At 39.1% G+C, this 23,338-nt stretch overlaps 1 protein-coding gene across 1 annotated transcript in view; it reads right to left on the bottom strand.

Annotated features, from left to right (window-relative positions):
- Window positions 1–23,338, bottom strand: part of ENOX1 (ecto-NOX disulfide-thiol exchanger 1) — a 154,700-nt gene that overhangs the window by 62,997 nt on the left and 68,365 nt on the right. Inside the window, exons 7-8 of the mRNA XM_054382336.1 lie at window positions 14,460–14,566; window positions 10,696–10,813 (exon numbers count right to left, since the gene is read on the bottom strand). Of these exons, the coding sequence (XP_054238311.1) occupies window positions 10,696–10,813; window positions 14,460–14,566 (225 nt within the window). The remainder of the gene's footprint in view (window positions 1–10,695; window positions 10,814–14,459; window positions 14,567–23,338) is intronic.

The raw sequence follows: 23,338 nt of genomic DNA, 5'->3' as shown, positions 1-23,338 counted from the left end.
AAAATTGTGCATAATACTGAAATATTGGCTCAGTTACTTTGTCCTTAGATAAAAATGGATCTTAAATACGGGAGTATAATTTTACTGCTTTAGAAGGCATAAGCTTGATCACATGAAGCTTGTAATTCCTTGACTCACATTCAAAGACAGAATTTCTTGAGCCATTTATCCCTCATGTGAATTGAAGGGTGACCAGAAGAGCCAAAAACTCCCTTTTCCACTTCCATCATGCCTTCAGAATACTCAGTATCTGCAAACAGAAAACACTGTGCTTCTCCACAATTTAACATGTTTAGTAGTAGGTATTTTCTCAGCTACAGAAAAATCAAATACTTTTCAAAGTTGCAGATGACAGGGTTCTACAGAGCTTAGTGTTACTTCTAGTTCTTTCAGAAACAGACAATTTATTAAAATCTGCACGGTGTGCAACATTAAGGAGGTAACTGTGAAATACTTGTACCAGACAAGGCATTTCTTGATAAGCCACTGCTTAGGGCTTTGTATCTGTGGGGGTGGAGCAGAAGGTGAGTACAAACACTCTGATCAGCAGGCAGTAGCTTGTAGGATCAAGGTCTAACAGTCCAGGCATCTCAAAATCGATCAACAAAACATGATGAGACAGATGACTATCTGATAATAGAACATGGGGAGAGCTATTGCTTTTTATGATGTTCTTCCTTGACTGTTAGAAGTGCTCACTTATTTTCAGAGCTCAGACAAATTTAGGAGGGATGACAGCCTATATCTGATAAACGACAAAGAAGCAATGAGGAAAATGGTGCTGTAGACTAGCAACCACTCAAATAGTAGAATCATAGAACCACAGAATTATAGAATACACTGGTTTGGAAGGGACCTCTAGAAGTTATCTAGTCCATTTCCCCTTCAGTAAACAAGGACATCCCCAACTAGATCAGGTTGCTCAGAGCCCTATCAAACCTGGCCTTGAATGTCTGAAGAAATGGGGCCTCCACCACCTCCCTGCGCAACCTGTTTCAGTGTTCCACCACCTGGTAAGAAATTTTTCCCTAATGTCCAATCTAAATCTACCTTTCTTTAGTTTAAAACCATTGCTCTTTTTCCTATTGCTACATGCAGTCCCTCCCCAGCCTTCTTGTAGGCCTCCTACAGGCCACTGTAGGGTCTCCCCAGAGCCTTCTCTTCTCCAGACTGAACAATCCCAACTCTCTCAGCTTGTCTTCATAAGAGGTGATCATTTTTGTGTCCTTCCTCTAGACCTGCTCCATCAGGTTGTGTTGAGAGCCCCAGAGCTAGACACAGTACTCCAGGTGAGTTCTCTCTCTTGGTCTGCTGGCCATGCTTCTTTTGATGCATCCTGGGATGCAATCTGCCTTCTGGGCTGAAAGCACGCATTATTGGCTCATACCCAGCTTTTGGTCCACTAGCACTCCAAGTCCTTTCTGCAGAACTTCTCTCTATCACATCATCGCGCAGCCTGTACAGATAATGAGGATTGTCCTGACCCAGGTGCAGGACATTGCACTGGGTCTTGTTGAACCTGTCCCCACCTCTCCAGCTTGCCCACGTCCCTCTGCATGACATCCTATCCCTCTGGCATTTCAATTGCACCACTCAGCTTGGTGTCATCTGCAAACTTGCTGAGGGTGGACTTGATTCTGCTGTTTCTGTCATTGATGAGGATATTAAAATACACTGGTCAAAATATAGATTGGGATCTCTTCAGAGAAATCCCTGGCTGACACATGAGGTGGGTCCTTGGCAGTTGTAGAAGTAGCCTAGCAATCACTGGATACAATTGTTGTAAAGACACGTCTGGCACAGTCCTTCCACCTAATGAAATCTGCAACACACCAAATATGTGGAAGGCTGAAGAGGAGAAAATTCTTTTGCCCATTAAAAAGCAAAAAAACCCTCAAAAAAACAAGCAAACAAAAAAAAGGCCGATTAGAAGTCTTAATTAAAAACAAAACAAAAAAATACACCAAAACCCCATACCAAACAACAGAACAAGACACCTTTCTTTAAGCTGAAAAGAAATAAATTTTCCTGCTTTAGAGTTCTGTGTGCTGGTGTTCAAGAAGTCATATGCTGGAGTTAGTAGAAAAGTGGAATAAAATGGTATGGTTTTGATATGATATCTAGATCTTCAGTTTGTCATTTCACATCCTAGAGGACTACACTTTGTTTTCTCTCTGCCATGAATATAAACTTGAAGAACACGAAAATAATTCATCTCCAAGGAACTTTGCATTTACATGGCTTTCAACTTTATGAGCCAAATCTTTCACTATATTTGTTATCAAAACGCTCTGCTGTGGATATATGCATTTCTAAGAGGTTTATTTTCTTGAGATGGTCTTTAAGCCAAAACCAAACAGCTGGACTTCTTGAAAGTCCTCTGAATCTAAGATTCATTCACCAAAGTAAACCAGCAACACTAATAAGTAATAGTTTGGGGAGCTTCTGTGCCCATCTAGCTTTAAGTATGAGCTCTGCTGGTTAGTCTTCTAACTCCTGGCATGCAATCACATCACAGACTGCCAGTCAGCTGGACACACAAAGGATGAGAAGCTGCACACTTTGAAAATGAAGTTTTTTCCTTTAAAATGGAAGCTGGCTATTCAGCCAGCCTTGCATAGTTCATGATATAAGGATGTGCCTCAAACCTGCAATTGTGAGTTTAGAATTTTGTACTGACATTGGAAAAGACACTGCTTTCTGATCAGTATTTCCTCTGAAACCTTAGCAATAGCTGATGCTTTTTGGATTTAAGAGTGGAGATGAAGCTACCTACACCTCCACCTCCAGCAGTATCTGCAAGCTTCTCTAATGTGCTGGAGTGAAAAAGGTTTCTAGCAACAGGGCACAAAGGGTAGCATACATAAGACAACTTAAAACCACCATCTTAGTTTGAACAATAATGGAAATGAACTTTCATTGGAGACCAGAAATAAAGCACAGGCTGAAGCCACTCTTGAAGGAATCTGTTCTTTATGCTTTGCTCAGAATCAACCATCTTCACTGTTATAAATAGGACTCGTTCTCTTGAAGGATAAATACGAGAGTCAGAGCTTGAGAGCTTTATATTGGAGAGGGCACTATAAAGAAAGTCACTTTGTAGAAAGCATGAAGAGTAATTTGGAGACGAATGCTAATACCAGCTATATCAGATTGTGAGGAACCTGAAAACAGCATATGTTCTAATATTGTCTTTTATTGATTTTGCTGCCAACATCCCACTTCAACAATGTTACAGCTGCACTTCAGGATTCGTAATGGAGGGGGATGGAGAAAATCAATATACAGAGCTGGCTTCTGCTTCCACTGTAGCCAGTGCGAGTTTCATTATTAACTGCAATGAGCACAGGACAGAGTTCAGACTGTTTTGTCATTATGTGTTTGTTTGTTCTTTCCCTTTTTATTTAACCTCCTAAGGGGCAATGCGTATTGTTACATGTTTTAGAAAAGTTCCATTTTAAAAGGGCAATTCCCTACCAAACTGCAAATCTACAAGCTCAGAAATGATGCCCTGCTTTACAATACCTAATGAAAAATTATAGCCTGCATCCTCAACTGGGAAAGCTAAAATAAAAGATAGAGGATTTTAAATAAATTCTAATAACAAAATCATTTCTTTCTTAAAACATTTTCAATCAGGTATAAAGCAAATAAAAACAATCCAGCTTTCTCTGACTCGTAAAACATTACTTTCAATATGTTACAGATAGAGGGGATACACCTCTATACCCCAGACTTCTTCTCACTACTATATTTTAATGCTATTTACACAAAATAAAACATGCTAAAATTACATTAAAAATTATAAGCATCATCTTAATTCCAACAACATGCTGTTAATTTTGTTCTAGCATGAACTGAAAACATATTTTAACATGCTGCCAAAATGAGATACTAAGAATGTCAATAAAATGACACTAAAATAAATGTAAACTTAGATTGCTGTCACAAGTGGCTGCTTGGTTTTGTGAAGATGTTAGGTTGCTATAGCATTTTCCATAGCAACTTTGCATCTTATTACATAAATAATCCCTCAGTGTCCTTAAAGCTTACTAAAAACAGGATTAAATCTACTCTCATATGTAATGATCCTGCATAAAACCTTATCAGTATGAAATACCCAGAAAACATGATAAAATGTAATCTAGATAATAGTATTTCTGGCATTTGAAAAGCATCAAAGCGCAGCAGACTTGTTTTGTAGTAAAGGGGACATCCTCCTAAAACCCATATTAGGAAAATTACTTTGAAGTGTCTGTTTCTTTCAAAAATTGAAAGTTGGGTTAACCCCTTCATTGCTGTGTCCACAGGACCAGCACATACCTTCAGGCCAAAGCCAACATGTTGTGTGTGTCCCAGAGAAACTGGCTCAGTACCTGGGACAGGACACAAGGCTGGCTTTATTCCTCAGGGAAGATAAGCTTGGCAACTACCTTCATCCCTGATTCATCAAGGCTAAATTCAGCTGCACAAGAAGCATTATTAGAGCCAAATGGACTTAAAATCAGGGGCATAAAATTAGACCCCTGCCTACACGGTTCCTGAATTTCAAACTATTTTTGTAAAAGCTGTGGGAAATATGGAATGCATTTTGAGGCACAAAATTGGAGTCTGCCTGATGATAACAGCTCTGAACTGGCATGCTGTGAAAGACACTAGAGCAGACTTTTCCCATCATAGAGAGAGTAATCATCTTGTGCTGCTTTCTAGTGATCATCTGTGATGGTCCCAGGGAGCAAAGCTCATTGCTGTGTCCAGAGCATTTCCATTCAAAGGGAAGTTACTCTTCTTGCAGAGCTCAAAAAGGTTGTTCATCTGTCTTCTCTGGCCAGAGAGGGGACCATTTCAGTACAGTGACAATCCAGAGCTTCAGATTTTAAATGCATTCTTTTCTTCAAGGTTGCTTATAAAATCTGGTTAATAGCTTCTGTTAATAGGGTTGATTTTCCTCTTCAGGTGCCCATATATGTTTATTACTACAGGGCTGATTATGGCACCAGCTGCTGATTTATTTGAGGGGAAAAAAACAGCAATGCTAACCCATTAATTTCTAAAGTAAATACATTTTGTTATTTTTCATTTTAAATCAACAGGTATTTCAAAGGAAAATGGGCAAATTATGGACTTGTTAAATATCAGTATCACTTTCACAAAATCTGAAGCCAAAACACTATGGGATGGAGAGGCAATGGCAGAAAAATAAATCAGTCTTTTGTTTAAAATAAAATCTCCCATAAACCCCAGAAGGTTAGACTTACAAGAAAGGAAGGGAGAAAATCTTTGGGATCAGGAGGAAGAAGAAGATCTGATATGAGATATTTTGGGACACTGGGCCACTTGGCAGAAAATGAAGATCAAAGCTTAGCTCCACATAGCTGGGGCTCAGAAATTTCTATTCATGGTTTTTATGTCTATTCAAACAAGCTATATAAAGCTTTCCTACCAGTTTAATCCAGCTATAAAAACACAGTTTCTGTTCCACGTGTGCATCTCTGCACTCACAGAAGTCTTAGAGAAAGCAAAAAAAGAGGATTGAATTGCAGAGAAAAGATGAATAAGCATCATGCCGATCACTTTGGTGTTGTTTCAGGCTTTCCTTGAAGACTTGCCAGGATTGCAACTTTCAAGATAGACTTATGAACAATATCACAAAGCCTGTTTTATGCTGTGTTCACCAGGGTGCAATTTTCAAATACTGACTTTCACAAGGACTTATGTTCTTCTGTGAGATGGACTGCCCACTATTCAGCCTGTCTCCTACGGCGAGTGACTTAGCTGATGCTGCAAATGAGACAGATCCGTTCAGGAGAGCATTAAAGGCCAAGGCTACTGCTCAAGACAGAAAGAGGTCAGTGTTTAAGTTTGGCACCTTCTTTAGGTATGTTTGAAAATCCTGTCATAGAGAATGTCTTTCCTAACTTGGAAAGCAGTGCCAATTTATGTGTTCAAACTAGGCCTGCACTACATAACTTGCAATTTGTTATTTGCATGCATTCTGTGAGATGTTATTAAGTTACTTCATCACAGATCATACAAAGGTGTTGAAAAGCTCCACATGCCCAATGACTGTGCTATTGCAAGTCTGTTGAGCTGGAAAGAGCCCTGCACCAAAGCACTTATCATTCACATGGACAGGCAGTGGCTGAAGTATTGCTTACCTCCATTTGATTCTAGGGAACTGGGATAACACAACTCCATTGATTAGTCCAGGCAGGGTACATGTAGCAGAGCTAGGATTTGTCCCAGATCTTTAGGATCCCAGTCAAAAGCCTTAATCATGTGACCATCCCTTCCATGTCCCCATGCAGCACTGTGCATTTCTTTCTTTTCCACAGCACCAGCCACAGTCTACTGCTGAAGCTGGAGTTGTTAGAATTAATGGCATAATGCTGTGAACTGCAAAAGGAAGAGATTAACCCACCCCTTAAAGTAAAATTACAGGTACCTTCTAGGCATAAACCAAACTTCAGCTCTTTTCAACAACATGAAGCTTCACTTCACTAATTCTTAAAATTGCTTTGGAGGCTTTTACGTGTGGATCCTTAGTCCCAGTGCCAGCAGGTGGGAGATGAAGCATCCATAAATCCTGATTGTTCTGAAGATTTTCGTATATCCTCTAGACTCCAGCACTGAATCTCTTTTTCTCCCCTTGAGCTAATGCTTCAGTAGCTGCACCTTGACTTTCAAATGTATTAACTGTGTTGCCAATCATCATTATTATTTTTTCCTTAGCAATCTCCCAGCTTTACTTCAGCAATCCTCTTGTCTCTTTCAAACTCTAAAATCCACACTGCAGGAAAATCACTATTTAAAGTCTGAGTTTTAAAAAAATAATAATAAATAATAAAAAATAAAAAATCTTCCTAAAGCAATAGCTGATCCCACAGGTGAGATTCACTCACTCTCATGTTAGCCATCTTTTACCATAGTGCAAATGACCTTTAGCCTGCAAAGCCAGGAGGATTTTCTATAAACTAGGAATGTATGATAGTTCAGTCAACTTACTAGATACAGAGAGGGGGGGGGAAAGAAGACGGGGGACTCTTTGGGAGGTCCTTGCAGCAGTTTTAGATGCTCTCCAACAGAACCAGCAGGTAGTCACACCTGCCTTTTCCTTGGAGACTCAGCATGCACACAGTAGAGTACTAACTAAACCTGGGGAGAACGACCCATAAAACACTTAGAGGAGCAGAAGTTCTTTGCCCAGGAGGCAGTGCCCAGCCCTGCAGCAGGGACTAGAGGGTGAAGAGACTGGAGGACTCAATTCCTAATTTGTATTAGAAATGCTGTGTCCAGCAGGAGTAGGGAAGAGATTGTCACCTTGTACTCAGCTCTGGTGAGGCCACACCTTGAGTATTGTGTTCAGTTTTGGGCACCTCAGTACAAGAGAGATGTGGAGGTGCTGGAGCGAGTGCAGAGGAGGGCAATGAACCTGGGGAAGGGCCTGGAGAATAAATCTTATGAAGAGTGACTGAAGGAGCTGGGGCTGTTTAGTTTGGAAAAGAGGAGGCTGAGGGGAGACTTCATGGCTCTCTACAACTGCCTGAAAGGATGTTGTGGAGAGGCTGGTGCTGGTCTCTTCTCACAGGTAATTGGTGATAGAACAAGAGGGAATGGCCTCAAGCTGTGACTGGGGTAGGTTTAGAATGGACATTAGGGAAAATTTTTTCACAGCAAGAGTGGTCAGGCATTGGAATGTGCTGCCCAGGGAGGTGATTGAGTCACCAGCCCTGGATGTGTTTAAAGGTCATTTGGATATGGAGCTTGCGGATATGGTTTAGGGGTGACCCTTGTAGAGTAGGGTTATCAGTTGGACTTGCTTATCCTGAGGGTCTCTTCCAACCTGAATGTGATTTCAAGATTCTCATTGCAAGGCTGCCATTGAATCACTGATTTCAGTAATCAAGTTCATAAACAGCTAGGAGGAGCATAGTTGGCGTATGAAAGAAGAGCATTTGAGTGACATGCTTTGCAACAAGTCCCTCTGGAGCTGCTCTGCATTGTCACAAGCAGCAAGCCCAAATCTTCCCAAACAACTACTAGATTTCTAATACGCACCATCACTTGTATCTTGCATGACTTGCTCTCTTGTATGACTTAATATCTTGCGTTACTTGAAGGAAAAAGGCAAATCATTTTTTGTAACAGCTTTTTCATCATCCATCCCAAATCTCCAGAACATACTGTGTACAAGAGCCTCAGTGTGCTGTACTGTTCCTCAGAAACATGAAGTCCAACGATTCTGGATAAGCACTCAGGCACTGAAGTCTTTTTGACAGCCTCAGGGCTTAAACGTGTTGCACTGTGCTTTCAAATGCTGAGGCTGGAATTTCCCTCCTTTTTATATTGATGTGTAGGTTTCTTTTCAGATATGTTAGAGGAGAGTTTTCATTCTAACCAGCATCTATCTAGGTGCTGAGAGAAATAGACTTATTTCTGAATGAAAAAGGTTTGACTAGCATAAATTACACTAGGGAACTCCTAAAACTGTGCTTTACCAAGACAGAATGAGGTCTTAGGAACCATTCTAAATTGCTGAATAATTTAAGCCTTCTTGTACTAGGAGTGATTTAACCAGCTGCATTAGCAAGAAAAGACCTGACATAGGTGTTGGAGCCTGGAGGAATCTCTAACTTGTTGTCGCTTTGGGGATGCTAATGTCACAAAAGTTTTGTTCCCACTGTCAAGTATGGCAAATGACAAACAATGTCCTCAAGGAAACTGTTGGGATTGCAGGAGAGGCAGTACAGAACTATGGAACGATCCAAATCAGTTCATCATGTCTCATTGCTTCAGCCACATTTGTATTTAGACTTTTAAGCGTTTTTATGTGCCTGCTGCCCTTGAATTGAAGAGGTACAATGTCTTTGTGTTATTCAAGCCTTGCCCTTCCCATGGTTAAGCATGTAGACAAACATTTTAAGAAAAGGGGCTAAAAAAAGAGAAAGTGACAATGTTTTCTTACAGTGCAGAATTATTTCTTTGTGATAAAAGGCTCTTTAAAAGACATTCTTTGTAGAACAGAAGCTACTGTGAATACAAATAGCCACTTCAGTGAGATAAAGGGATGGTTCTGTAATCACACATGCAAAAAGAAAGGAAAGGGAAAGAAAGAAAAGAAGGCATCTAACACAAAGAATAATTTAAAAAAAATAGGATCACTTCTCACTTGTCTGTACAGAAAAATGAAAAAAAAGTCCTTCTCTCTTTTCTTTTACCAACGTTTTATAGCCAATAACTGTTTTTGTTTTGTTCCCTGTGTTGTCAATGACAGAAGAATCAAATGCACTTGCTTTAGCTGAGAGTGCATTGTCAGAAGAAGAAAGCTATAAAATTAATTATAGAACTGAATGATGACTCTACATATGCAGCAGGCTGGATCAGTTTCACCAAGACAGTACAACGGACAATGAAGGGCAAGTACTCAAGTGGATTCGTATTTCTAGATTTTGATTTAATATGTAACACAGTACTAAGTGTGCTACCATTATCACTGAGGGGATTCAAGTGCTTTGTCTGTAGGAATCCATTTGCTCCAAATATTCTGCTAGAAAATTCAACTCCACACAATTAGTCATGTGAAAATTAAGGGTGCCCTTTACAGGTTTTATTGTTGCTTTTTTTTTTCCATTCAGGAAAAAAATTAAATCTCCCCCAAGAGAGATGTTGTAGTAAAAATTTATTTGCTAGAATGACACTGCTTCCTTTGATCTTTACTTCTAAAATCACTCAATCACACACAACATCTTGTCACAGGAGGAACCAAAGAGCTGTTTTCTATACAAGCTTGAATCCATATGTTTGTGCTGGCATACAAGGGCTTGAAACCATTTGAATGGATGGAATTCTTTCCTTTCTAAATATGGTACCTGTATGCAAAGGACTAGAATGCAAAGGACTAGATCAAAACTATCCTCATCATCAGACTCTCAGTTTCTTTCCATAATACCCTCTCTTTTACCTTTCTTGGAGCTCACTGCTGGCTGGCAATTCCCAGTCCTGCCAATGTCAAGAAATCAAGTGAAGCACCCATTTTAGATCATGTTACAAGTCAGTAATGCAGGCAGCTTCTGAGCCACCTTTCAGTGTTCACCCTGGACAGTGGATTATTTGTAGAAGGCTGAAAGGGTTGCTTTTGTTTAGTATATTACATGCACCTTTGTTCTGTTTTTCGTGACAGCCATCTAATGAGTGTCAGGTTAATGCTGCATGCAGTACCATATTGTGAAATATGTACCCTTAAGAGTTAATTCCACAAAAAACTCAGCTAAAATGCTATAGCATATTTGTTAGAGAGTTTATATATCTTGTGTTTGTTGAAAAGAAAGGTAAGGCTTAGAGAATACTGACCAAAACATCATTTCAATGACTCTCATAATAAGACATTGTTACAACCATGGAATGTAATACTGTCATGCAAGACTGCAGAGAGCACACTAAAAAACATAATGCTTCCAGCCAAGGGCAGAACTGGAGAATTTTCATCATTATAGATCATAGCAGGTGATAGACAGCTCCTAGAGACAGCTTGCATCATTCAAGTAACTAATTTATGAGGGTTTAAAATAAGATACTGTCTTATCAAATCAACTGTTAATATGTCACTTCTCATATGTAAGTTGTTTTTTGCTTTAAAAAAAACCCCAAAAAACAACAGTAGCATGTATTTGACATTATAGAGGAATTTGGCTTTACCTGAATCATCTACTCTGAGCTTTTTACTGGGATTGTCACCACTGTCATCATCAGACATTTCCATCTCCTCTTCCCGGCGGATTCCCATGAGCTGTTCACTGTGAGCATTTCGGAGCTCCTAAAACCCAAAATGACCTTTTGTCAGTATTAACTTCCATAAAGTCATTAGGTATTATGTAGTATCTGCTTTAAATGCTGCTCTGATTTTAATTATACATCATTTATCATTGTAATCATATTTATTTGTATATGAATATTTATAACACCAGTGGCACAGGTAATTCTTCCCGTGAAAGAACAGTTTATCAAAGGTAACAGGGAAAAACAAGAGACAAAGTGAGTCTCCACATCGAGTGATCTTTAGTTCTGCTAAACATAGGAGAATGCTTGTAACAGCAGGAATAACACTTTAAATTCTGTATAAAACAGACTGATAAAGAGATTGTCAGCCTGCTCAAGATATAGATAATTCTTGCTTCTCTCTGCCATTTGGGTTAGGATTCAAACTGCCAAGTGCAGGTGTGTCCATATTATCTATGCCCTAAAAGTGCCTAGTTCTCTGCTGAGGGTAAAAGTAACCAAGAGTAGCTAGTGCAGATGAGTGCCTAACACTGAGTAAAGGAATCTCACTCTCTGTCCCTATGCCCAGATCTCCTCTAATTTAGAAGACCCAGCCTCATAACACTGTTCTGAAGGGGGCCTATAGGAAAGCTGGGAAGGGACTTTTTAGGATATCAGGTACTGATAGGACTAGGGGGAATGGAATAAAGCTGCAATTGGGGAGATTCAGGCTGAATGTGAGGAAGAAGTTCTTCCCCATGAGAGTGGTGAGAGCCTGGAATGGGTTGTCCAGGGAGGTGGTTGAGGCCCCATCCCTGGAGGTGTTTAAGGCCAGGCTGGATGAGGCTCTGGCCAGCTTGATGTAGTGTGAGGTGTCCCTGCCCATGGCAGGGGTGTTGGAACTAGATGATCCTTGTGGTCCCTTCCAACCCTGACTGATTCTATGACTCTATGATTCTGAAAAGTCCACGTCTTGATCCAAAAGGAGTGCCAGCACGGAAAATCTGGTCTCTGGGTGACCACCCCAAGGGCGGGCAGGCAGGCAGGCAGGCACGCAGGCAGGATGCCCCTGCACATGTCACTAGGTAAATGATCAGCAGGCACGGTGGCTTTGTGGTAGTCTAGACGGTCTTTGTTCTGGGTAGAAAAGCTGGTGCGAGGATAGCGGCTGGCTATTTAATGGCAACGCTGAGAAGATTGAGAGGACTCTATTTTGTCTTAATAATCCTGTCAGGTGTAACACGGGGATGTTGCACCGTGATTAGTGTAGGCCTTTTCAGTCCACAGACAGCTAATTTTTCTGCAGACAAAGAGCTTAATTCCCAAAGAGGTGGTTCAAAATCTTTGAAACAAGGAAGAGTTGCATGGAAGGAGGAGACACCACTGAGGAGTCCGACCAGTGCTCCATGCAATTAACAATAAGCTGTCAAAAAGGGATTGTATGAAAAAAGGGAAGGTGTTTCCCCTGAGCTATACCCTTGGTTCATCAGCAGATCTCAAATATTCTGATAAATGTATACATGCCCATTAATTCCAGCAAAGGCAAAGAGGCTAATTAGTGGGCGTTTTACATGGGAATAATTTCGAATGTAGAAAAAGTGATTAAAAAGTAAGTTGTCAACCAGTATCTCATGCAATCAGAAGGACCTCTGGAAGAATTTATCAAGCCATTGAATTCCTTATTGGGAAAGGCTGCCTGCATTCTTGCGTTTTTTTTCCCCAAGGGGCTATACTGCATACATGAGCAGATATCGGCTTACATTTACTCCCTCTTTAGGGGATAAATGTCCTTGATGCATCAATGTCTACTTTATCAGCAAAGCCAATAATCTTCCACAGAGAATGTCTCTATGTGTATGAGCATTTGTTTTAGGTTTGGGTTTCTATCAAAGCTTTACAAATTCAGAAAAAGAGGGGGAAGTGATGAAGTAATTAAAGACATTAGCAGATAATATCATGAATAGAAAATATGATTTCAAGCAAAGATGCCACTTGATACATTTCCATCATATTTCACATCTGAAAGCCAGGCATTTCTAAAATATGTTGGTTTAAGTAACAGCCCCCGCCCTCCCCCCCCCCCCCCCCCCCAGGTTTTGGAATTGCTTTTGGTGTCTTCTTAGAAAAGCAAAAGACAATAATACATGAAAAAATGAGCAGCAAATTAACATTTCTGAAAAGTCTGATTCTTGCATATTTCAGCTGATTAAAGAAAATGAATGACACACCACATCCCTTTACACAAAGTTAGCTTAAGAAGGGATGGTCTTAATATAATTGAAATAATCTACTACCAGATCATATTTAAAAGATAAAACAAACATCAGACCCCAGTTTCCCAACTTGCAACTGAACAAAGGCTTTTATCCACTACTTGCAAGAAATATTTGTGAACAAAACACAAAATAGAGTTTGTACCTATACATTATGCTAACATTTTATTTTAAGTGTCCCATTATTGTGGAGTCATTTGGTATTCACCATATAATAGCACTGATAATAAAGAATTCAGCTGGTATTCAGGTGGATGTTACATTTAGTGCCACTGGTATTCAACTGTAATTTAGCATTAGTTAATGGGCACTTAAAATGTTATCCAAATGATTTATAACACAGCATTTTAGTGTTTCTCAAACTAAGTGTACAACACTTATTTTACAAGTGTACTACAAAATAATTAAGTAAGCGCACCTTACCTTCTAAAGTTTATACTCTGAGACAGAGAAAAATCATTTAGAGGACTGTGACAGTAACAATCAACACACTGTACTATATGAAGGTAAACCAAGTGTATGTAAGTTGCTCATATTAATTAAAAAAAAAAAGGTGGGGGGGGAGGGGAGAAGAAAGAAAGAAAACAAAGACAGAGGTACTTACTTTTTAAAATACAGGCTCATAGCGTTTATACTGAATTAAAAACGAAAGCTGGATGACCATAACCACAGGATGAGGTCTTGTGCTTCCTTTGCTGCCATTTGCAGCAAGGAGAGTTAGAATCTCATTCCCTCTACTCATGCTTATGACAGTCACACATGCATGGTCCCACACTGCTAACACTGTGTGTTAGTGTGATTACATTTATACTGGTTTCTTTGCAAGCATAACACTTAGGATCAATACAAGTGATGTGTCTACTTTTGGTTTTTTTAAAGATAAATATAAAACAAATGGGAAGGAGTATGTCACCACTCTAGACTTGATATGATTAAGTAATTTCTTAAGAAAGAAATTATTTTATTTTCAGGCACAGTCATCATATAATGACCATATGATGGCACAATAAGCAAAACAAAATCCGTGCTGCAGAATACTTCTTTTAGAAACAGATCACGATGACTCCTAAAAAGATATTTTTCAGAAATAATTCTTAATTCTATGCTTAGTTGAAAATACTGTTCCAAATTTCACTACTTCAGTTCATTATTTTAGCTAGTAAACATAATCCTCCAATGATTTCCGAAATTTTGCATGAAAACTAAAACCACATTGCTCTCTGCCTTAGTGTTATTTAATGATCGTTATCATAATGAGAGCAATGGGAGCAATTCATACTGTAGATGGTACTGGATAATGGCCAGTTGATTAACAGCTAAAATGGTAGCTGTAAATATTGCTGAATACACTGTGTCCAGCTACAATCACACTCGTTCTGTGTCAATCCAGCTGTGAGATGATGGATAGAAAGTAATAATAAAATCACCAACCTCAGAATGCTTTCGCCATATGTCTATGTTCTTTCGCTGGGCTTTCGAGAAATGGTCCCAAGCTTTTTGTCTGGTAGAAGCGTTGAAAACGGCGACAATCTGCTCAACTTTGGTGAACAAGGAAGTCAAACAAGACAAGCAATTTATGTTGTGATCACTATAGAGAAGCAAAGCAAAGACACTAGGAGTCTATGGATGATGTCATTACTGAAACAACATCATCAATATCCATCCAATGATGTGTCTTTTGTACTTACATTTTATCAATGTTGGGGATGTCTCCCTTCAAGACTGTCTCCATAACTTTTAGTCTATACATCTTACAACTATGTACCAAAAAACATGCATGCAGCTGCTTCCCCATGATGTCTGCTACAACTCTCTGGGCAGCCACGTGCCTTTGCTTATGTGGCCATAGGTGTGTGACTACAGAAATAGCACTCGAGGCATAAACCTGACACATGTTCCCCTGCGGCAGCTGCGTACAGATGAACAGGATGTACAAATGAAAACGTGAAAGACAAGCAGGCTCTGCTTTGAAGGGAAACTATCTGATAGTGGGAATTTGTCAGCAGACAGGAAGCACTAAACCACACGTTAATGCTGTATTCTATAGCTGCAGCTTCTCTTTCATTTAATATAAGCAGGCTCTCTTGTGGTAGATCACTCTCTGTCCTGTGTCCCTGACCTATGTTGTTTATGTACATGAACGGTCATGTTTTTGTACACAAAAGATGAAGAAGAGATATGAAATGGACTTCCCTCATTCAACAATAATGAGTTTGTTCTAAAGCGAGATATCAATACTTAGGCCAATTACCTAGGACAACTAAGATCCTTAAGCTTTTGGTTAGATGTTCATCCTAATTCAGAATGTTTTCTTATGACCCTTTTCTTTCTCTTTGCATCAGTTGCAAGCAACATTGTCCTTCTACAACAGTGACATGCCTAAAAATGATTTGGGCAAGATGTAAGCTGCCTTTGATCCCAGCACAATTTACTGAAAGATCATCAAGAAATCCATGTTTTGTACAAATTATGTAGTCTGTGCTCTTTGAGTGAGCAGCCATGCTGACCTATGAAGTCAATCTGAAAAATGCTTCAACTTTTTGATGAGGTTCTTGGCTGGATATTTATTTCTTTAGGTTCCTGCGTTGAAATGTTGTCCACTGTTCTGCAAAACTGCAGCTTGCAGTACCTCACTCCAGTCTCTTTTGTTGAGAAGTGGTGGCAGGAGCGCTATAATGCCTTTTGATTTGGTCTCTCATTGAGTTGATTGATGACTGCTCTCCTTCTCCTCTCAAGTAACAGATGTGGAGAATCACATTATACTTAATCTATCCTTCACCTAAAACAATGAGCTCACCTAGTAAGGCAGTTATGTATCTTTCACCTCTAGATCTGAAAGTGAACCCCATTTCGCTTGAATAGGAGCACATTTCTTGTTTCCTTTTTTTTACCACTGTTGCAGGCCACAGGACAAATAAAACACTTTGAATCACATATAGAAGTTTTTCTTTGCTGTCATTAGGGCTGGTTAATTAAATTCTAAAGCCACAGAAAATAAATACAGTTTTTTAAAGATTAATACTTATATTTAGTCTATACTAAAGAAGGTGTCTCAAAACTACTGGAATGATTCAAAGCATTTGTGATCTATTCGGGTTTTTATAATTTCAATCTATTAGAACTTGGAAAGAAGGGTGGATATGTTGAGGAAGTTATGCTGTGTGTATTTATTCAATTAATTTGAAAAGAATGAAAATGCTAAATCACTCTATTATTATGTGTATAGAAACTGAGGCTAGAATTTAATTACAATCGTTGTGTTGATAACCCAGGTGCTCAGAAAATCTTGCTTAATTAACAATCTGTTTTTAGTTTGCAAGTGGAAATTCAAGTAGAAAAGACTTGCAAAGGTATGAAGCAGAGATGGTTTGCCATTTCCCACTAATAGATACTAATAAGATCATCTGAATTTTGAAAAACATTTGAACTTTAAAGTGTTTAATTTCCATTCTGTGAACAGGTGCTAAGATTTATCAAAAGTCATTATCTGATCATTTCAGGAACTCTGCTCAATGGAAACACAACCTAGGAAGATGTCAAACAGTTTTTCCTGACGAACTGCAGTAGGTAGAGTGAACTGAAAAAAAGAACTCCTTCACAGACTCACAGAATGTTAGAGGTTGGAAGGGACCTCTAGAGATCATCAATTCCAACCCGCCTGCCAAAGCAGGATCACCTAGGGCAGGCTTCACAGGAATACATCCAGGTGGGTTTTGAAATTCTCCAGAGATCGAAAATCCACAACCTCTCTGGCAGCCTGTTCCAATGCTCCATCACTCTCACCATAAAGAAGTGTCTCCTTTTGCTGAGGTGGAACCTCCTGTGTTCTAGCTCATTCCTTGTCCTATCACTGGGCACCACCTAAAAGAGACTATCAAAAACTAAAGGAGATAGAGCACTATGAGTACTAGGTGTTAAAAATCAAGACATTTAAATAAACTTTATGCAAAAGGAAGCAAGACATAAGTAAACCAGGAAATGCAGATGAGAATATTTAGTTAGTACATATCAAAGACCAACATCCCACTACTCTATTCAAAGAAATTGTCAATGTATGTACAGCAATGTAGGCTATGAAGTGCTGCAAACACCCCCAGGTAATACCCAACATAAAAGATGTCCAAGAATTACACTAAAGCTAAAGAGCAGCCAAGGCCATGGGTTGGCAGTACAACAAAGTGACGTCACACCTCTTGTACTGTACCAAAATCCTGCATTCATGTTCTGCTAATTCATATCTGTTTGAAGCATAATTCACGTTGCTTTGATTCACTTGTTTTCCCTCAGATACCCAGGAGTCTACCAATGGCGTAACTCCTGTGCTCTGCATAAACTGAAAGACATAATATTCCTGTCCCTGATCAGGATCAAATTTGTATAGGGAGGTCATCCAGTAGCATACAGCCCCTAAGGATGGCAGATTCGTCCCGAAGGGGAATTCGGGAGATTCTATATTAACTGAGAAATTTTCCATTTCACTGATTTTTTCTTTCCCAAGTACCATTTAGCTAAAGAGAGGCCCCAGATATAGGCAGAATCTGAGAGAAGCAGTTGTTCCCAGTCTTGCTGCTAACCCAGTCTTCAAAGTATTTTCTCACCTCCAGAAAGAAATTTCTAAAATCATATCTGTCTCTCTAAGGCACCTTGAACTCCAGGATGAACTGTACCATCAACTGTGACTAGTAAGTAGAATTATTAAGTAACATGAAATATTAATTGTCAAACATCTGTTGTTAAGTTCTATGCTATATCAAATTTTCATTGACCATATGCAAAGCTGTTTCCTTACTAAATTAGGGTTGAAAACACTACATTGCTCTGGAAGAGTCCACACCACATCATTGCTTTTCCTATCAATACAATTTAAGGGATGTAAATAACTGCATCTTTCCTAATGACTTATTCTGCGTCTGGAAATTCTGTGTGGCATGTTTCAGGCAAAAGACTATCATATAACTGTTTTTCTGCTGAGTTATTAATAGCTAAAAAGACCCAAACAATGGAGCCTAGAGTGATATGCAAGTGTCAACATTTAACAAATGCACTGCAGCTACAACACACTTTATTAGAGGTGCCAGCTCATTGTAAGCATATTAAAAGTTTAAACCTCACTTTCTGCTGCCATAAAACACACCATCGGAATAGGGTGTTGTTATCAAGTATAAATGTAAATAACCCAGAAAAAAACCCCAGGAACAACAGCAACATAAATCCCTTAAACGATGCCTGCAGAAGTTGCATACAAAGCTGGATTAAAGAGAAAAACTAGAATGCCTCCAGGGCAAGAAAGTATTTGATACAGGGTATTTGAAAAAGGTACTACCAGAGAAGAGCAGAAGTAAATGAGAATGAAAGTATAGCCTCATCTGTAGATTAAGAGGTGGAAAGAACACTTTTACCCTCCATTACAATTGTCAAGCAGGCTATTTTAAATACATGATTGAGCAAAGGCTGAAATTTTTCCTTGGGTTCGGGAGACAAGAAGTACTCAATTTTCCCTTAGCTTATTACATTAGCAGCAGCCACACATACATGATTATTTTTAATTTCTTATATGTAATAATAAAAATAGCAGCAAACAAATGTTTTATAATACCTTACAATAAAAAAAAAGAAACAAAATAGAAACTGAAACATAATATGCTAAAACAAAATCAAAAGTCTTCGAAGGCTGGCAGATAAAATAATCAGATTTCATGTAGACTTTCACTCCAAATTCCACCAATTAGGAATACAGGATGAAAAGGGCTTCGCACTAAATAACTGTAAGTGCAAGAGTAGAATATATGGCAATTTAGCTGAGAAAAATTCTGTAAGGGTGCGACAGTTGTCATGCAGGGTAAAAGAAAAATTCCACCCATAAAATTACAGTGTAAAGGAAACTGTTACAGTAAATGTATAACATGCTTTTCAAATATAGATTCACAGCACAGGGAGGATATGGAGTCAGCGTGGTGTGGGTCAGAAACCTTGTTGCTGAATTCTGACTAAGCTGGAGTCTGCCAATCGATTTGGCTCGAAGCCCAGCAAACCAAGGAATTACGGTAGTCAAGGCTGGGTGCTGCAAGTGAATGAATTACAGTCTACAGGTCAGTTTTGGATAGGAAAGAGAATATTTTTGGCAACAGTCCTGAAAAGCATTTGGTATCATACTGAACAGAACTCAGCATTAAGTCCAAGGCTAAAACTGCACGTAGGCAAATGACAAGTGACATCAATAAGAGAAATAGTAGAAAGATTGCAGAGTAACAAAAGAAACACACATTTATATATACGTATATATATATATATATACGTATATATAAACGTATATTTTTATATATATAAAATATATAAAATTAATCTGGGCCAAGTCCTCAATCTTTTGGTTATGAAACTCTTCGCCTTCAGGAAATAATTTGCCTTTCACACATTTACAACTGAAAACCTGCAGCCCCTCCCTGTAACCCAATTCACATGCCACAGAGGGAGAAACAGATGCGATTGTCATTGAGTGGCAGAGAGGAAAACATAAGAGTTGCAAGTATCACCTTGGAAAAGACTGCAGATAATGCAAGGGACAAGTCATAATGTAAAGCATACCACTGGTCATCGTATGGACACAAAAGCAAATGTCATTATAGATTTATAACGAAGATGCAGATTTTGACAGCTTTGCAGAACGACTCACCTGTCACAAATAAAGGGCATCCTTGTTTTGGTTTTGTGTTTGTTTTGTGGTTTTTTGTTGTTGGGTGGTTTTTGTTTGTTTGTTTATGGGTTTGTGGGTTTTGTTTGGGTTTTTTTTGTTGGGGTTTTGTTTTTGTTGTTGTTGCTTTGGAAATCAAAACAACAACAACAAAAATCCATGGGTATCAAAAAAGAAGGTGAATCATAGCTTCAGCTTCATGAAAGAAGGCTACTGTTTTGTCTGCTTGTTGTCTGAGTGCCTGTAACTTAAGAGATAGTCTTAAGGCGTGGCATGATAAAGGACAGAAGTACAGGATTCCTCTGTTATATCCCCAAATTCCACCTTTTTGGACAGACCAAGAGAACAGTGCCTCCAGTGATTTATCTCCCAAAATTGTTTTGCCGTGCAGCAAGTCAGCTTACAAGGTGGCTGTTCCTCAATTTCCCTACTGCCAACAACTACATTTGTACTAGTGAACAAAACCAGCCAGGGACCATTCTCACTCTCTGAAATCACCTGCCACAAGAAGTGAGTGTCCCAGCAAAAGCAACCCTTCTCTCTCCCCTTTTGGAGAAACTACTTGCCCTGCACCAAATCCTCAACTGTACCCATATCATGTGGAAAAATGCTAGCTGGCCTGGTCCAGAGAAACAACTTTCTTACAGTTCCATGGTATGGACAAGCCTGCCCTAGCTCAGCTTAATTTACTTCTATAGACAGAGTTGGTGAAGCTGCCTTTTCCTAGAAGCCTTGCCTCTTCTGGTCTCATCCTTCAGGGATCTAGTTGAGAGATCCATTCTCTCCATAGAGAATCTCCATAGAGAACCATTACAAAGCTTACCAGAGGAAGAAAGATGTTCTCCTCTTCTGTCTACCCTGTCTCATCTACCTGAACACTAAAAAGAATGAGAAAGCAGTATAAGTGTCCTCTCTCTAAATTATATTATTTTGTTTCTACATTTCCTTCCGATTTGGCCCACAGTGTTACAGACCAGGAGCGTGTGCCAGGGTTGATTGCTGATCCCCACCTCCTCCTCTGTCTCACTCAAACTGGTCCTAGTCAATGTGCTTGTGTGGGTTATTAAGAGGATAAATGAATGTTAGTGGTCTACACCAGAGTGATGCATGAAGAAATATTTTTTCATAATAGAGTCAGCAAATTCTTCCACACAGATGAAGGAAAAAATAAAAAATCCTTATACCATGGCACAAGTTATTATCCCTGGGCTTGTAAAAACATCAAACCTCAGTGTAAGCAGCTGTTGTTTTCCTTTCTTCTTCTTTCAGCTAAGACATTCTGTGAGGAAGAGTGAAAAAAGGAGCATTATGGGGATACTGAAAAAGCCCCATTTTCATAATTTATACAGAAACTTGCAGAGTAACTTGCTTGAGGTATGTATAGCAACAATTTATATTTACAGAAGTGGAAGAACATTCCTTGTTAAACTTTGGAATTAGAAAAAAAGAAAAAAACAAACACTCTGAATAAAGAGAGTTCAGTTTGCCCTGCAAGGTATTGCTAGAAAATCTGTCTACAAAATAAGCTTTGAAAATCTCTGAGGTTGTGAAATGTGGTTTAATTTACAACAAAGAAACTGACAGCTCAGTGTAACAGCAAGTGCTGGCGCTGTGCCATGTGATAAATCACTTGGACTCAACAAGACCACTTCACCTCCATGTCATTTCTCAGCAAACAGGAACCTGACATCAGGCCAGCACAACAGAGTAGGGCAGGTACAAACATACAGTACCTGCTCTTTTAATGCCACGATCTTATATTACAAAACAGACTCTATGGACCTTGTCTTGACATCCAGAAATAAACCTAAAAGAACACCCTACGCAACTTCTTCACCTTGCTAACTCAAAGAAAGATTAAGTGAATGCTACTGTCTTCATCAGCTTGACAAGATTATAAGGCATCCCCAATGCACTGCACTTAATTAGCTGTTCTCATTGCTGTTTATGGCTAGATGTGTTTTTTTCTTTCAGTTCTCAGATTTAAAAATAGCAAAAGTAGGAACAACTATTTTTATAAGCCTGTCCAAAAAAAGAACCCCAAGGGAACTCTGAGATAAAGGAACATGATAAATGTGACTCAACATTGGTTCAGGTTCCATTAAGTGAAGAGATTCTTCCTAAGTAATAATTGTCCAGGCATCTTGCAGATTCGAACTTTCCTGGGACATCAAGAGAATTATACTTCTTTTGGGCATAATATGGTTTCTTTCTATGAAGACTAATAATGGAGGTGAATGAGGAGACTTCAACAGGCACAGCCTCTTCTGGCAAACAATAAAAAAATCATCTCGCACGTCTTGTGTGGGAACATTTACTTCTCCATTGGTTGCAATACCTTATGTCCTCTGCTTGCCATGACTTGTCCCCTTCTATTTTTGTTTACTGCATGAAGTCTCATCATCTGTATTTTTGTTCCCTGATTCTGTGTGTCCACCTTTTCCTCCTACATAGTCTAGAAAAGAGTTTCCAAAACTCTTTTCCTGTCATCATCACAAGCTATGCCATTTGGGACAAATCCAGTGACTTGACAGAAAGCAAGACTAGTGCCTACTATAGGGAGTAACTATTTCAAACAGTCATAGTTGCATAGGATTATTCATATTCATATGTATATGGCTTATTAATTTATTTGTTAGCAGTCTGCACAGTTTAGATGTGCAAGTCACATGATATGTGTGCACAGACAACTCTTTTGGGTGAAATCTTTTTCTTTCTTCCCTTGCTCCAATGTTTTACTCCCTTCTCTTATTGTTCCCTTCAACATAACATTTACAGGTCAGTTCTGTGAAGCATCAGGCCCTTACCTCATTCGCTACTCAGCAAGGCAGCTCAAAACCAAGCACAGATCTCCATGTAATTCAAGTACATGCTTTGCCTTGAACCTTGCTTCATTATCTAAGAAATCCTGCAGGATCGGGGCAAGTGGCTTGAGTTGTCAAAATGAGGTGTTAACATTGAAATCTCTTGGGAGGCAGTGCTTTTGTTTTGCTATACAAAGCCATGCATATTTAATAGCTTCCATTAAAAAAAAGGGGAAAAAAGTCTTAAAAATATTAGGAGAAGAGCTTCTGTTAAAATTCTGGCCACGTTTAAGTCAATACCAAGATTCCTATTGACTTGAGGTGGAGTGAAGGCTACAGACAATGGAAGCAACAAAGGAATTCAAAGAAAAGGAAACACAAAGGAGTAAGCTATCTGAAACACTACAGACTGCAACCATAAAGGGTTATACTGCCAGAAAGTGGGGAGGAATTATAAGAATGCAAGGTGAACCAGAAATGGTCTTTCATCTCTGTTCTCTGCCACTGCCACAGCATCCTGGATAGAGATGCCTTTGAGAACATGTGTACATGAAATGGAGAAAGAGAGGACAAGTAAAAAAAGAACTGAGATACCCAGCTGAGCTTTATTGGACAAATTAACAGTACAGAAGCAAGCAAAGAGCACACCAAGTAAATGAACTAATCAAAAGGGAAAGGACGGATTGTGGAGGTCATTTTGGATTTGATTAATTTTTTTTTTTTTTTTTTTTAGAAATGCATCAAGGTAGAAAGCAATAGTGGCAACTAATGACATGAATGATTAATGTTTTTATTTGTATTATAGTGGCATTCTATGA

Source organism: Indicator indicator, chromosome 1 (genome assembly GCF_027791375.1).
Source record: "Indicator indicator isolate 239-I01 chromosome 1, UM_Iind_1.1, whole genome shotgun sequence".
Classification (NCBI taxonomy): Eukaryota; Metazoa; Chordata; class Aves; order Piciformes; family Indicatoridae; genus Indicator; species Indicator indicator.
The sequence above is the reverse complement of the archived record's forward strand: the minus strand, read 5'-3'. Positions and strand labels throughout refer to the sequence as shown.